Source organism: Vidua macroura, chromosome 16, assembly GCF_024509145.1.
Source record: "Vidua macroura isolate BioBank_ID:100142 chromosome 16, ASM2450914v1, whole genome shotgun sequence".
NCBI lineage: Eukaryota > Metazoa > Chordata > Aves > Passeriformes > Viduidae > Vidua > Vidua macroura.
The window spans coordinates 8,969,893-8,986,473 of NC_071586.1; the positions used below are offsets into that span (position 1 = coordinate 8,969,893).

Here is a 16,581-nt window from a genome sequence, read left to right on the forward strand (position 1 = left end):
ATAATCAAGGACTAAATAAGCAGCATGTAGTCAGTGTACATTGTACTGTCAGTTTGCATCTTGCAGGCATCCAGCTGTCTTCTGCCACAAATGCCAGACTTCTCTTTCCCTCATTGGCTGCTGAGGGGTGATTGCCTCTGCTCAGATTCTATTTTTATTTGACCTGCAGACAGTTGTGTATTCTCCATTTATTCTCTTAGACCAAACTGGACCTGGCATGATTTCTGGTCTTTAAAGCTGTGCCATTGAAAGGATTGATATCTGCCAGTGACTGTCATGCTAAAAATTAATTCCTGTTCTTGCTTGATTTTTTATATTGCTTTCTCAGTTTAAGTGTTGGATTATAAGCTAGACATTTTTATAATTTGAAAATGAAAGCAAAGAAATCTAGACTTGACCTTGCAGGCTAGGAGAAATCTCAAGTTGTTCTTTGGAGATGTACTTATTCATAGAGAAAATTCAGTGTCTTTGATATAACTGCTGTAAACTACGTAGGTCTTCCCGTGATTTTCCCTAAGTTTTGGTTTTCAAAAAGATCTAAAATAGAACAGAGGATGAAATTCTATCAGGGAAACCAGCACAGTCCAACTTCAGATTTTTAAGTCTGATTATAAGAAGCTGTTATCTCAGGAAGCCTTGCTTGTCCAGCACTTATGATTTCCCCTGAGCAGGAGAAATGCTAATTAATGTTCACAGAGCTAAGACAGTTTAGCTGAATGGAGAGACTGCTTTTTATTTTTGCCTTATTTCAACTTTTCCAAACAGACCAAGGTTTTACTTCACATTAAAATAAATGTAGGCCAAAACCCAGCTGACATGATGATGAGACCCATTTAGCTGAGTACACAGAGTGAACCAGTGGAGTCAGTGTAGCATTAGATAAGAGCTAAGGCTGTGCTCCAAGTTGAAATGCTCCTGCAGTGAAGACAAGCCCTAAGAGAAAGACGTCAGAGAGCATAGGCAGCTTACTAGGGCAGAGACTAATATGAATGAAATTAAGTGAAATGAAAATGTAAGCTGTCAAGCCTTCTAGCTTGGGCTGTAATATGCCATAAATAAATTTCCAAAAGGTATTGCAGCATTTTAGCCAGAAAATGTAAGACTGCAAAAACAAATAGCTTGTTATTGATGGGCTTTGCAGTGTATTTATAATAGAAATACTATAGATCATGTTCCTGCATGGGCTGTGTGTGTCTGTAGGTGGGTGCTGCATCCAAATTCATCATGTTGTGTTCTTCCAAGTCAAGGCTGTGTTCAGTCTGTTCCCCATGCAGGGAGAGTGGCTCTTGGCAGCCATTCCAGTGCTGTGCCAAGTCTTCTCTTTAGAACTGGTGTTTTCATGAGTTGCAGTGTTATTATGCTGTAGTTCTTTGGCTGCAAATTACATGTCTTACAAAAGTTAGTAGAGAAACAAATTTTGTTTTGTCCTTTCCAATGGATGATTTCTTTTTTTATCATTGTGTCTGAGAAATAAATCAACACCCTTAGAAAATGGCTTTTGGGAAGCAAGGTTTGCTATAGTAATTTGAGGTTTTGCTAGTGATGGCTGAATTTAATTACTAGCTTGTTCCCATTAAAATTGGTAGCAACAGAATCACCAAATGTGCTTTCAAGCTACCATATGTTTTGGCTGAAAATGGTTGAGTTCACAAGTGTATTACATTCTTTTATCACTAAAAGAAAGTGTATATGGTATTAAAAGTAAAATTTCAGCATTTTAAGAACTTGTTTAAACATTTCTAAACATGGATTCATGCTATGCAGATATGATAATCATTATTTTTCAGCACATTTTAATTTAAAGTGGCACCATAATGTAAATGAATGTACCAAGATGTGTTTATATTCTGTGTATTTCATGTAATAAACATTTACATCATGTCTGTTCATTGTTGCACACACACTAAAACCTTCCCTGTTTTACAAATGACAGACTGCTTCCCTTGCCCACCTCCCACTGCCACCCCAAACCTTACCATAATAGGGGGAGTTTGAAATACATGTAGAAGAATAAGAAAGATGACTGTGCTTGATGTGCCATTTGTAAATTATTGTTTTAAGAAGGAATTATTGTAGTGTATATAATAATATCTTTGTAAAGGAGACATTCTTTGTGCATTTTGTTTTCAGAGCAATAAGAAGCTGTGTCTTTCAGGCTCCTGAAAAACATTTCTCTTTTTGATAAAATATAGTGTTAGGGAAGAAAGTGTTTTACAATTGTAGGCTATCTGTTAATTTTTTTTTTTTTTAAGTCCTAGACCACCAGTTCCTCTATCCCTGCTTCTATCAGAAGAAGAAGCAAGCATACTAATTCAGTCCTTCTGGAGAGGTTATCGGGTAAGAGCAATCTATAATTATTTTGCTTGATGTTGAAAACTGCAGGACTGTGAAGGCCTCGGGGAAAATCCTTACATAAATTTTAAGAAGGGGATACTATAAATAGCTGCTGAGACCCCTATGGTTCATTGGCTTTGGATGTTGTTCTGCCTTATGCCTAGTGACTACAATTTTTTCATAGGCATTTATGCTGATGTAATTTCACTGTTTTCCTCAACAACAGAAAATCCCCAGAAATTCGATTTTCCAAAGTACAGTTAACACTGAACAATTTTCTTTCTTTAATTGAAAGCTACTTTGGGTAGTTCTCAAGGATGGAGTGTTATTTTGCTTCATGCAGGGATATGTGAATGAGTGTGGAGAGGCATGGGCAGGTTTGGTGAGGTCTGTTGAGAAATAAAAGCATACAGAAAGGACAAGGAACTGTGACCAAGAATGAGACAGGAGATTTATGAGAGGCATGAAGGCTGTTGTTCAAGGAAAAGGGAAACAAAATGACAAGCACATGTTGTAAGGCTCACTAGTAACACAGCTCTAGTGCCATTCCCAGTTTAAGGGGGAAGAGCAAGGTGCATAAGATAAATACAAAGAAAATTGTCCAATGCTATTATTTTGGAGATTAACAGCCATGCTAAGCCTAGGATACTAAATAAATTATTCTGAAAGTCCTCAACAAGTTCTGTCAAATATATTTTTTAAAAAAACTCGAATACCTTCACATTTCAGGAAGAAATGGACTTGAAATTCAGGTGACTCTGGTGATGAAGAAATGTCTTTGACTCTTTATCAAAACTTAAGCTTCTAAGTAGACTCCAGATATAGCAGCAATTTTGTTGTGGTGGACAGCGAGACATCTCTGGATGTCAGGTGTTCTTTAAATAACAATAGTTTAAAACACTCTCTGTTAAGTTCTCTACTATTTTTAATAAGCATGAATATACAAGTGGCTCCTATAATGTACTGTGCAGCCAAAGACATTGAAATGTTCTTCTTGACTGATGGATTTTTGTGACTCTTTCTGCTTGTTTGTTTTGCATTATTCTTCTTTTTTTGAGCAGAGACAGCATTGACACTAACATTAATTAGCACTGACAGTATCCCTGCAGGCATCCTTACAGTGGGGGCAACCATTATCCAATAACAGTTATGTTTGCTGAACACTGCAAGGTTGCTCAGATGTCTTCTGCTTCTCTGAAGGCTTGTGAAGGGCACAATCCTTCCTTGCATAGATGAACTTCAGGATTTTCACACTGGTATTTATCATTCTAAACCAATTCCCAGAAATGAGAGAGAAACTCTAGCTATAAAAGGTAGGAGACATAAAAAATAATTCAGGCTATAAAATTAGCTATTAATGTTTTACCTTATTCGAGGTGAAAGAACATGGGGTTTTAAAAATTAAAAATTGCGATCAGAATATAAAATAAAAACCATTAGTAACAAATTGCTACATAGGGCAATGTGTTATCCTTGGGCTTGCAGATTAATAGAACACTAAGCTTAAATGGGATTTCATAACATTAATGATAAGTATGTTGTGAAAAATTACGAAAGAATTCAGATTATTTGCTTTTAAAATAAATAGCTCAGTCAGCTAACACTGATTTAATGTTAATAGCTGATAATAACTGAATACTTACAAATAATGCCTTTTTGCATTCTAAAGATATTTTTGTGTCAAAGTTTTAAATGATTTTCTGAAGTTTTTCATTAAAACTTGTTTTTTAATTCAGAGGATTTAGAACTTTGAAATTCTGCTTTTGAAATAAAAATTTACACAGTGTGATAATACTGGATAATTAAACATGAGCACACAGATATGTGACACTGATGGAGAGACAGAGTACCTCATCCTTGGTCTTCTAAGACACATTTTCTATGGACTCAGGCTATTTTTTGAGGTTCTTTCTTGCCCATATTGATTTAGGCAGTTATATAACTGACTGAGCATCAGTCTTCTCTTGATACTTCACTTGTTTCTGCTATCTCCAGCTGTCTGAGCATGCCAGTATCAAAAACACATGGCAAAAAATGCAAAAATGGGTCAGGCAGTAAAGGTTTTTCTATGTAATGGGGGGAAAAAAGCTATAGATACAGAATCTTGAGAACTCTGATAATAAAGCATGGTCAAAACAGTGAATTCATCCTTATCTGCAGCACATTCAGAAAAACACTTATTTAATTGTTGTAGTAATTAATGGCTGCCATCAACTAAGTCCTTGCTACAATCTTTCATACAAAGACATTGATGGGCACTCTGACAATTATTTCAAGTTTAATCAAGAACTGAATTCCACAACAAATAGCAGTGGAAAATGGAGCTGCTGAGTTCTCTGAGGCAATCACAGAAAGGAGGACATCATCTTGAGAGGGCTCTTTGAGGGCCAGGAGGAGCACTCAAGTAAGACTTGAGACAGCTTTGTCATCAGAATTGTTCATTTTCACTTTCCACCATCCTTTTTTATTGAGGTTCCATTCATCTGTCACAGGCCAAGGCAGTATTCAGCTAGGTGTCAATTTTCCAGGCACTTTTCCAGCAAAATATGATATATTCCTTCATCCCTCTACTGCAGAATCTTTGCTTAGTGCCATTTTTTAATGGGATCTTTTTAATCTTTAAAATTTGCATAACTATTCCAGACTAACAGAAATTTTTCATTTATAGAATTTCCTCTGATGTCTGGGGGTGAACCTTTAGTGTTGTCCTTATCTGTTGTGCTACATGTTCTCACCTAGCACTGAAAGCATGGGGTTTGGACTAAATCTTGTAATATCTTAGAGTTGAAATTGGACAGCATTATGTAAATATTCAGTGTTATTTTATACTACACATACTCTGAGCAAAAGCTGAAGATCAAAATGCTCCAGTTTTGCTTTGTATCTTGCAAGGTGTAGTTGTGCTTTTGCTATCACAGTTTATATTGCTTTCCAGCAAGCTGTGGCTACCAGCAAAGGCTTTAACCCAGAAGGTCACACAAATATTCCCTGTTATTCACAGCAAGTGTAGGAGTGAACTCTCCCTTCAAGGCTAAGACCCCTCCAGGGCTTCAGGCAGTGCTGGTCTGCAGGAGAGACATGTCAGTTCTTTAGACAAGATTCTGGACTCTCTCTGTATTTGCCTGGAGATTTTGCTGCTAAGTCATGGCTTTTTCATCATGCTAGCATTGCAGTCTGGTTTCAAAGCAGAATAACTTTCTAAGGCATTATCAGTAGGCTAAACTACATTATAACTATGCTGAACTCTAATCTATTAAGCATATTTGGAACTTTTTAATGTATTTTGTTACATTCCTGTCACCTGTTTTACTGCAGGTGGCATATCTGTGTTCTTTTTTCCTTTTTTTTTGGTCACTTTTCTAAAAAGACACTTTGTTCTGGGAGCTCATTTTACTGCTTGGATTTAATGCTGACTTTGGAGTATTTGAGTATCTGCCTCTGCTTTATCTCAGAACTCTATTACACTGGGTATTTCACTGCACTGCCACTGTTTTATTTGCTTAGGGAGAGTATACAGAAGCTACTATTCTTGCCTTTTATCTTTTAACTGTTAGAAATTATTGTCTTTATTTTCAATATACAGAGACAGCTGTGGCCCTGTCATAGGCCAAAATACAGGTCTGCCACAGCTGAAGTTGTAAATGGACACATGTTTTCAGAAATTTTGTATTTCCATATAGAGCTAGTAATTTCTTTATCTCCCTGCCTCTTGCACTTCTGTCGTTTATATAATTGTGTCCCATAAGCATTTCCTTAACCCTTTCCTGTGCAGACAAACTGACTCCATATAATAAGGAATTATTTGGCTTATAAAACCATACATGGCATCATAAAAGAAAAAATGTCTCTTGCAAGCCTAAAGAAATTATCTTGTGTTTAGATTATATTTTTCCAAATACTATTTGATGAGTGTAATAGAAAATTATCTCTTTTTTTGTATAGCTGAAGATGTCACTAGTAGCTCTAACTTCTTTAATTTTTAAAATTTCATAGAAACCTTGTAAGAAGTCCTTGTAACTTTTATAGAAGATACAACAAAACGATATCAGTATAATGGAATATTATTGGAGGTCTATAATGTATCTGATCTCAAGTCACTGAGCAAAAGTCTTGTCTGTTTTTATTGATCGAGTAACCTTGTATTGTATTTCTGCTCTGCCAGTGCACTGTCTGAAACATAGCAAGTTATCTTCTCCTAAGTGGATTGAAAAGTGCTATGGGAGTTCAGCTACTGTTTACTGCATTCTTAGATGCACCACAGAGGAGGAATCCTGGGAGGAAAGAATACTTTTGATAAATAATTTAAACTGTTTTCTTTAAGGTTTGGGGTTTTTTATAACTAGTGGAAAACTAAGTTGTGCTCTTTTGCTCTGTATGTGTCTTACTAAAGTGGGAGAAAATCAGAGTGTAATGGAGAAGAGCATATAATAGAGTTCAAGTCACAGAGCAAACTCTTCACCATATCCTGTAAGAATTCAAGATATATACTTTTATTTGGAAATGTTCTAGGGAACTAAGTCGTTATCTTCCTGCAAGCAAAAATGTCTCCAGGAGAAACTGAACTTATTGCTGCTTGTTTCTACCATGTTGTTCCACTTCAGACTGAATTACTAGGACATTGAACCTTAGAATCATGGAATGGTTTGGGTTGGAAGGAGCCTTAAGGACCATCCATTTCCAACCCTGCTGCCATGGGCAGGGACACCTTCCACCAGAGCAGGTTGCTCAGAGCCCCATTCAACCTGGTCTTGGACACTGCAGGGACGGGGCAGCCACAGCTTCTGTAAATGTAATCCTGAAACATAATGACATTTTTATATGAAACATTAAAGGAAAAACCCCAAACCCCAGAAACTGCATTTTAAAAATAATTCTACTACAATTTGAGTATAACTCGAAGATAATAATTCTCAGTGTCTAAGGTAATGCTGGCATGTCCCTTTCCACTGCTGTTGAGGACAGGATCTCATGCACTGGAGGCAGTAATTGTGTGAATGCCAACCATGGGCAACACACTGCTAATTAATCAAATCCTGCTTACAAATGTAAGAGTGGTAAAAGCTGTTGATGCAGAGCTACTTCACTTCTATGTTAGTAGGAACTACACCAGTACAAAAACAATACTAGAAAAATTCAGCTTACATCTAAATGAAATCAAGGCCTTTGACTGTTGTAATTTTTTTTGTGGAAGCAGAATTATGCCTTTCATGGGGTGATTGACTGACAAAGAATAGATACCATGTAATGCAGTCCAATTACTTTAAATAACAGATTAATGGCTCTCCTGTTCGTGAAAATTGTGTGGGTGGTATTGCCAGTCAGCCTATTTGCAGATGATGGCAGGTGTGAATCAGGTTGATGGAATAAATTTTCTTCTGCATGACCCTTCATGCTCCTCTTCTACTCTATTATTTTGGTCAGTGGGTTGGTTTTATAGTGTTGTGCTTTTCTAAAGGCACTAATACCCTTCAGCATAAGGCTTTAAATTTTAATTAACTCAAAGAATTAGCATCTCTCTGCAATCTTATTCTCAGGAGTCCTTGGTAATCAAAGTGATCCCCTAATAGACATATTTATGTTTTCAATTGGATTTGTCAATTATGTGGATTTTATTTCTGTGTAAGCTAAAAACTGAAAACCCCTGGGATTTTGCTTTTGCCTCAGGCCCAGCAAAGAGGATGGCTGTCACATATTTGCCCAGCCACAGCCTTGTGAAAAAAATCGTATCCTCATCCTGGATAACACAAAGGTTTATCATTTTTGTTTACTTTTCTGATTCCCCTTTCACAGGTTCGTTGTGATAGTGAAATACAAGAGCTACGTCAGTGGCAAAAGAAGTTGAGAGAGGAGAGGCACATTAAGGAGATAGTGAAAAAATTCTGGGCTAAACAGGAAGCCAAAGGTAAGTGAATTAACTTGTGGGTTTTTTTGGTTGGTTGGTTGGTTTGTTTTTTACATTGTGTTGAATTTTTATACTTTGAGTTGTATTAAAAAATAGGTCACACAGTTGGACACTAATCCTGAGAGAGAAGGTAATGTCTGGTGGAAATGCTTGGCTGTTTCTTTACAATCAATACTTATTCTACTTGAGTTGCCTGTGCAGCTGAAAGTGGCAATGGAAAATACAATATAGGGCCTAAATTCAATATTTTTGGAAAACTATGACAATTTGCTGGCACAGTATTTTCTAGGGCATGATTAGACACCTACCAGCTACTCATAATGTAAAGCTGATTTTTACCAGATGGGTTGTAGTACAATTTTTCTGAACTGTGGGATTTCTGTCTGGTAAATATTCTATTGGCATTTTCCTGTTGTTATTTACACCAGAATTTGGTCTGTACAGTATTAAAAAAAAAAAAAAGAAAACAAATCCAAACAACCTAAAAAATTGCCAAGGGAAATAAGGCCAGATCGCTTCAAGAACTGGCATTGTAATGTGTTAATTTTTGTCCTGTTTGTGGACAAGGCTTTACTGACAGGCCAAGTTACCATTCACTTAAGCACACAAAAAATAATGATCATCAAATTATGATTATTTGCCCAGCCTCTTTGTCTGCTAATGCAGAATTCACTGGCTGCTCAGCCAGTCTGCATTTTCCCACCTCTATGGCTGACTGAGCCCCGATCCGTGCAGGAAGTGACCTCCACACCCATGGCAGGAGCTGAGGAGGTGTGAGGTTGTTCAGCTGTGGTGTCCGGGTGTAGAAGAGAGGGAAAGGATGCGGTAGCAGTCAGCACTGTGTGCCCTCCAGTCTGATGGCACTGTCACAGCTGTGCTCTCATGTGACATTCACATTCTCTGGACACATCATTCTGTCTCTCAGGATTTCTTGGAGAAGCACAGAGAGAAGAAGAGAAAGCAATCTTTATCTCTGCTCCTTTGTTTTCCCCATGTGGAATGTGGTGTGGAGATTGTTCACCTGCAGTGATTGCTGGGTCGGATTCTGGTGGAGGTTGTTTGGGTTCAGTGACCAATGGGATCCAGCTGTGGTTTGAGTTGGTTAAGTTAGTTAGATAGGTAAGTAGGAAGTAAGTATGTAGGATAGGATAGTATCTCTTTAAATAGTATATTAATGTTATATAGTATAGTTTTAATAAAGCTATCCTTCAGCCTTCTGATCTGGAGCCAGACATCATCATTTCTTCCCTGTGCCAGGGTTTGCTGCATTTTACTGTACTCTCACATGGCCAATCTACACTACAGGACAGTGATAAGTGTTGGTGATAGGAGGCTCTGTAGATTCTTTAAACATTTATTTATACTTATGTTGCAGTTTTAATCTATGAAATATCAGGTTTTATTTACCGATCCTTGAAATTGCCTAAGGGATATTTTATAGCTGAAAATAATTAATTCTGAGGAACAAAATCATACATCACAACAGGGAAAAACTGTGTTTATATGTGTTTGTAAATATGGGGTGTTCATATGCTATAAGGGAAGTTGAATTCTTGGTTTTAGTAGCTTAGACCTGGAAGATTAAATAATGTAGTAAGAGTGCACAAAAAATGATGAAAAGATAAAATCAGTGAGACATTGTCTTCCAGCAGACTTGACTGACATAGAAAGAAAATTTTGGCAGAGCAACCGGTTTTCTTCAAGTGGGATTTCATAGCCTCTCTACTACAGTTTATTTTGAGTTGGTAAAAAATGGTAGGCATCTTTTCTTTTTAAAAGAAAACACAGATATATCTGGCTTTAAGTATCTTAAAACAGTGAATTCAAATTTCCTATCATAAAATTATTCTCATTATAAATCTAAAACATAAAAGAAAAAGTAATAAATTTTTCTCTTTATAATACATAGTTAATTCTGTCAGTGTTAATTGTTGGAAAATTGCATTTCTGGAGATAATGATAGAGGTTGAGCTCGCAGGCTTGCTAATGCCTTTTAAGTGATTGCAATTTAATGTTTGTGGCTTGGACTCTGTTTTCAATTTGTTAATATTTTTATCATCTCATCAAGGCATGTTTTTTCACACATTCCATTGTCCATGATACCAGTAAAAGTTAGAGATGCGTGTTTCCCACTTCTAAGAAACGAACCTATATATTACAACACACCAATGTGAAAAAGGATGAATATGATATTAGATAATTACACAGTCATAGTTTGCAGTCTTCATGCATCTAAAATCTTAAAAGGGAAAATTACAAGTTCATTTTCAGAGGACTAGGTGAACCCATTCTCAGAATGCTGCAACGAAGAAAAATAGGGGCTAAGAGTGGACTGTGTCATTTGACAGTTCAATTGATTAAAAAACTCCTGCGTCTGAGGAAATTTAATCTTCCTATAAACTATGCTTAAGTTGTTTTGGAGACTTATGTAGTGATAAGACTTCCTTTGCCAATTGTTTCTAAAGGAAAAACAAATTTCCTTTTAATCACTCTCACAGAGCTTTCCTGTCATCAAATCATTTATTTTAGGACTCTCAGACACACAGCTGTTTCAGCACATCAAAGAAAGATGCAAAATTACCCCTTTTCAATTTTTTTTTCTTAAACCAGTATAAGTTTATATTGCTAATATCACATCAGCTTTTAATATTATCACACTGTTTCTGTAATTTCTTAACTGAGCTCTGCTAAGTTAATTTAAGAGTATCCACACATCAAATAGCCTTGGGGCCCAGACAGATGGCTATTTGGAAACAGCTGTACTAGTTGGAGAAGTTACTGTCCAGGGGTTTTCATTATCAATCTCAGCTGTGATGCCATAATTCATTTTGTTAGTGCTCCAGCTGTTCTTTTTTCTGCTCTTATTATCCTGCTGTTTATTAGTGTCATTAAACCCTATGTCATTGTAAAGCCAGCAAGGTTAGTTTAATTGCTTTTACCAGTGATTCCATCCAACCCAGCTGACTTTGTGCTGAAGTGGATTGTGAACACTCACACAACAATGAATAGCATAACACAACTACTTTTTAACCTGGTCTTTCTAAGCATTTGGTTTAACTGAATTCATTAATTCAGTTAATTCAATTAATCCCCTTCAATTAAACCACTAGACTCTTTGTATCAAGCAGAAAAAATATTTATTGTTACTAAAACCTCACAAATAAAGCACAAATAAAGCATTAAGATTCATGGTCCAAAAAAAAAAAAAGTAGCATTTTTTAAGTAGATACAACATTTTATTATGAAATTAACCACATTAGGAAAAATAATGAAGCATCTCTTTAATTTGTATATAACTAGTTCTGTTTATTAGATGCTGTAAACAGTGTTGAATCTAACTGTAGGGGATGAATGGTGAGCTGCCAAATAGCTTTTAGAAAATGATGACTCGAGCAGTAATGTGATTCTATTGACACTACTAGAAAGATCAGCATACCTTCCATGGAAATATCAGCCAAAGACTCAGTTAATGTGAGCTAACAGGCAGAGTCTGCTTTGTTGGAATTTTCAGCACAATGAAACCTTATTGCAAGGGTATGTTCTAGGTAAAAACAATTTTATGAAAATATATTTGTATATGATACTTTAAAAAAAGATAGTAAGAAGACATTAGAAATGTAAACGGATTGTAATTAACAAATCCAAAGTAATTATTCACTTATTTTTTGGGTTTCAGAAAGTGTGTTAAAACATGTCTATTAATTTTGAAACAAACAGCTGAGTTTTCATTAGAACTCATTAGAACACCAGAATGAAATACTTCTGGAGGGTCTTTTCTTTTTCCAGCTGAGACCAAAAGTCTAATTTTTATGGAGTGATCCAGCCACTTCCCCATTAAAAAGGCAGCCCTGTGCTGCCTTGGCCAAGGCTGCTGCCATGCTCCCCTCCCTTGGCAGGGGCACTGGTGGCTTCACGGAGGCTCCTCTGCTCTGCTCTGCTCTGCCACCCCTGGGAGGCTTTTCTGCTGGCTCAGCCTGCCCAACGCACCGACAGCAATGACACAGCCCCTACGTCCAGAAGGAGGGACACGGTGCAACAGAGATGCAGGGGAGGAGAAGTGCCCCTCTGCGATGGCCACTCAGTGTCAGAGGAGCTGCTGTGCCTGGCACATGGCCCACTCCCTAAAATCTCTGCGTGGTTTTAGGCAGGGCTGTGATGGTGCCTCATGCAAACCCCTGCTTCACAGCATGAGAAACTTTCCTATTTGTTCCTGTGAAGTTCTTTAGTCTTCTCTCAGTCCGTCTTTTATACTCTTTATTATTAGTTTTGCAAAGCGCTCTAGGATAGAAAGTGTGAAAACTGCATGAGGATTACTTTATGCATTAATAGCACCTTGCAGGACCATTGACCTCTTAATGCATATGCTGGCAAAATTTCTTCTTGAGTGCAAAGAAAAAAGTGAGTTTCCTTCAGCATGTATCCAGGATAATAAAGCTATAGCATTCTTGGCTGGCATTTTATTTGCTATGCTGCTTCACTGCTGTGTAAAATTACATTCCACAAAATGATCTATATTTAAGGTATGACAGTCCTTACTCTGAACAATTTCAGACTGAAAATATAGAGATAAGCATAACACTTAAGACTCAGTTTAGTGGCTCACAGCTTTAGACTTGAAGGGAAAAGGAATTTTCTCTCATATAGCACATCTGATGGGATAAATTTGTTCCACAATTTTTTTTCAGAATTAAAAAATAGTTTGCTTTTTCAGAAAATACAGTTAATTAAAACTCAACCTCCAGAGAATGTGAGTAAATAGCAGATTTTGGTTCTGAGCACTGTTTTGTGCAGATTTAGTACTGATGGGAAAGCACTGGAACTGAAAAAGTGTCTGTCTTACAATGAAAGGAATTTGAAAAATATTTAAACTTTTTAATGAAAATACCAAAATCTTCATTCATCACTTACGTGACCAAATGCTCTGCTGACACTGTTGCAGTGGTTACTTCTCTGCTCTTGGAAAGACCATTGCTGCTGTTACACAAACAGTACTTTCACCTATGTAATGTCCTAAGGGAATTTTTTTCTTGTTCTTATCTTTATTAAATTTGTAAAATTTTAGTTTTTAAAATCAGTATTCTCAGGGAAAATAGTAAAAGAAAAAAATATTCCTGGGTTTATGGCAATACCAATACCTGTTAGCTGGCAGGTCTTATAAATCAACCATAGCCTGGGCTTTGCAAGGCACTTGTGTAACAGAGAGGGCAGAGTGTGTGGAAAATGTACTTAAATCAAAATAAGATAGAAAGTAATCTTCACAGCAGGTGAGGGGGGTGATTTCCAGATACAGGAGGGAATATTCTTTTATATTCTATTCAATTTTCAAGCTGTATTTTTCCTTTGGCAGTAGAAGTTATTACTTACTTATCTGGAGAGATTTTGAAAATACTTCTTTCATGGCAATAATCTTTTCCCTTGGGAAGATGCATGCAGCAATAGTCTGAAGAACTCAAAATGGAGGTGTTCTGGAAAATCCTTGCAAATATGAATGAGATGCAAGGGAGAACAGGCTGCATGTTTATGGTGCTAGAGCAGGAACAGATGCATAGTGTCAAGCAGCAAAGAAATGCAGTCACTCACTCCTTCTACAGCTGTGATGTCTCCACCTGAACCATGAGGAAGGATTCAAAAGCTTAATATCAAGTTAAACTGAACAGGAGAAGTCAGGTCTGCATACCTTTGAAGGATGCCTGTATGCAATCATATCACATCAAAGCAGAATTAATTGGAGAAGAGAAAAATGTTAAATTCAGAACCCAGAAAAAAATGGCTACACTGTGGAATTTCTTTAAATTCATTCCATAAACATCCGTATTATTGGGTCCATAAATGAAGTTACAACCACATGCATGTTTGTAGGACCGAGTCATTTCCCAAAGAAAATATTGAAAAGAGGATATATTTATAAATGGGAAATCTTACACTAGGCTTAAGATAATATTTAAAATTACTGCAGGTAATAATGTTGGATTAGGAAAAGGCATACTCTGAATAGCTAACGGATTTCTTAAAGACTGCATCTCTGTGGTTTATTTAGGAAAATTCAGCCCTGTAAAATGTAAGGAATTAATCCATTTTATGTGAGAGTTTCTTTTTTTCCCCTGCCACTTTCACCAAGGGTGGTTGAAATAATTGAGGAAGATTTTAAACAAAATAATTTGTTTCTAATTTCATCTGCCTTCATTTTATTGCAGGTTTAATTCTTTAATTAATCTCATAATGCAATTCTTGTGATGACCTCCTCATACTCTATGGTTTTATATTTTTAATCTGTTATATAACAGATTTATATACACACATATATATATTAAGATCTTGTATGTTGACTGTATTTTTTCTAATAATTTGGTTTCAAACTAAGCTTTACAAACAGGTTTAAAGTGGAAGGCTGCTTGCTGTCACTAGGACACTGCACTTAAAATAATTTCACGGTCCTTTTTTTTTAAAACATGACTGTATTTACAGGTACTTGTTTTTTTCTTTCTGAAAGCAAAAGTGCTGCAGTCAAAATGGTTTTAAATATGGGCATATATATGATTGCTTTTGATTTAAAAGCACATGTATAAAATTCGACTTACATAGAAAAAGATCTTAAAATTTCTTTTTTTTTCCAAGAAAAAAAAAGAAAATCAAAGAACAAAGCAGTACTGAAGGCTGAGTATGTGCTGGTGGTTTTCATCAAGCTTAATTCAAAATGCTTGAGATGTTTCTGAAAGTTTAATCTTGGCACTAACAGCTGAGAATGTTGTGATAAAAGTCATAAGACTCATGATACAGAATCCAATTTATTGGTCCACACCCTGGACTCAGACATCTTTGAAAATTTATAAAGATTACAGTAACATTTAATTTCTGAAACTACGTTGGGAATGTTTGAAAAAATAAAAAGGAAAGATGATCATTTAGATAAACTACAGCACGTGATCTTCTGAACTGTGCTTGCACAGGCACAGCAGTGGGCCTGTGAGCACAAGTCTGAACTAATCCTCCAGCACCAAAGCTGTATTTTCACTCATCACTCTGCAGTTGTTAATAATCATCTGTAGTGGGAAAAAAAAAGGAAAATTGCAATTTGGTGATTTTTCTGTGATTATATAAACATTTTTTGTTTGTTTTTTTCTTTTTTTTTTTTTTTTAATGAGAGGATAAATTCTTCATGGGTTTTGCAATCTTCTTAGGTTTTTTTCTACTTTTAACCTTAAAAGTGAAAAACTGGAGCATTTATATTGAAAATGCTGCTGGTGGTTTTTATAAGCCATTTAGATAAGCAAACCCCAAATTTCTATTTATGAGATGTGTTAGAAGCCTGGAGAAAAGGCTGTCACCAGCTGAAAAATAAAGCCTCCAAATAGTCCTATAGCAAAACAAGATTTGAAACTCTTGGTTAAAAAGAAAGAAGGGGGGAAGTGGGGCAGGGAAAGAACGACCACGAGCTGTTAGTGGAGAGCTGAAACAGGACTCGGGGAATACAAAGCAGTGTCTGACACATTGCAGAACCCAGGGGCTGCTTGCCCTGGCTCCCTTGGAGCCCTCCCTGTGGCATCAGGCACCAGGATGTCTTTTCTGATGTAACAGTCTGCTTTCTTACCTGATGCTTTGGTTTAGTCTGCACAAGAGTTTCAATTGGGTAACCTCACAGAACCTGTCACATTTTGCAAGTTGGAATCATGTCAAAAATAAGAGGGGCTAATGGGTATAAATGCAGTTTTCATGAAGCTGCCCAGCAAAACTGCAGTTCTGGGTTTCTGCCCATGTTGGTTTCTGCCTGTAAATCCCCAAATGCTTTTAGCTGAGGACCTGCCACGCTGGGATGATTTCTATTTCTGGTCAGTTCTTTCTGTTTTCATCATTCTCTTTTTCTATCTTGAGTATTTACATTGAAAAATACTGCATTAATCAGATGCTCTGGAAATGTGCTGGTTGCCTTAATTCTGGATTTTCTTCTCAGTCCAGGGTTGTGTTCCATAAATTGTTGTGCTCCTGTGGCTGTCTCTTCATAAATCTCAGGTCATTGAATGATTTGGAGGACACTTGGGTACTTTTAAATAATAGTCTCCAGTACATCTAATTTTCTGTAGTTTTTTCTCTCCTAACTCAGGTGTTCATGGCTGTTGTTCATCTACTCCAATACTTGTTCTTCCCATATTTCTTTTCTTTTTGTACACCTTGAATTGGTAAAATGCCATTCAGATATATTCTAATGAATTCTGAGTCTTCCTGTCAAAATATGAAGAAAGCAATGCTGCATTGCACAAACAAATTCTGCTAGAGATCTTTCAGTCCATATTTCCCATGTGCATCACTGAATGTTGGTGTTTGGAAGTCTCCTGTATGTCAGCTCTTGC

The 16,581-nt window shown here is 36.6% G+C and overlaps 1 protein-coding gene across 4 annotated transcripts in view; it reads left to right on the top strand.

The window, feature by feature from the left end:
- Nucleotides 1-16,581, top strand: part of IQCK (IQ motif containing K) — a 38,662-nt gene that overhangs the window by 16,699 nt on the left and 5,382 nt on the right. For all 4 annotated transcript variants that reach the window (XM_053992355.1, XM_053992354.1, XM_053992359.1 and 1 more), the window contains exons 7-8: nucleotides 2,253-2,337; nucleotides 8,125-8,236. In XM_053992355.1, the coding sequence (XP_053848330.1) occupies nucleotides 2,253-2,337; nucleotides 8,125-8,236 (197 nt within the window). The remainder of the gene's footprint in view (nucleotides 1-2,252; nucleotides 2,338-8,124; nucleotides 8,237-16,581) is intronic.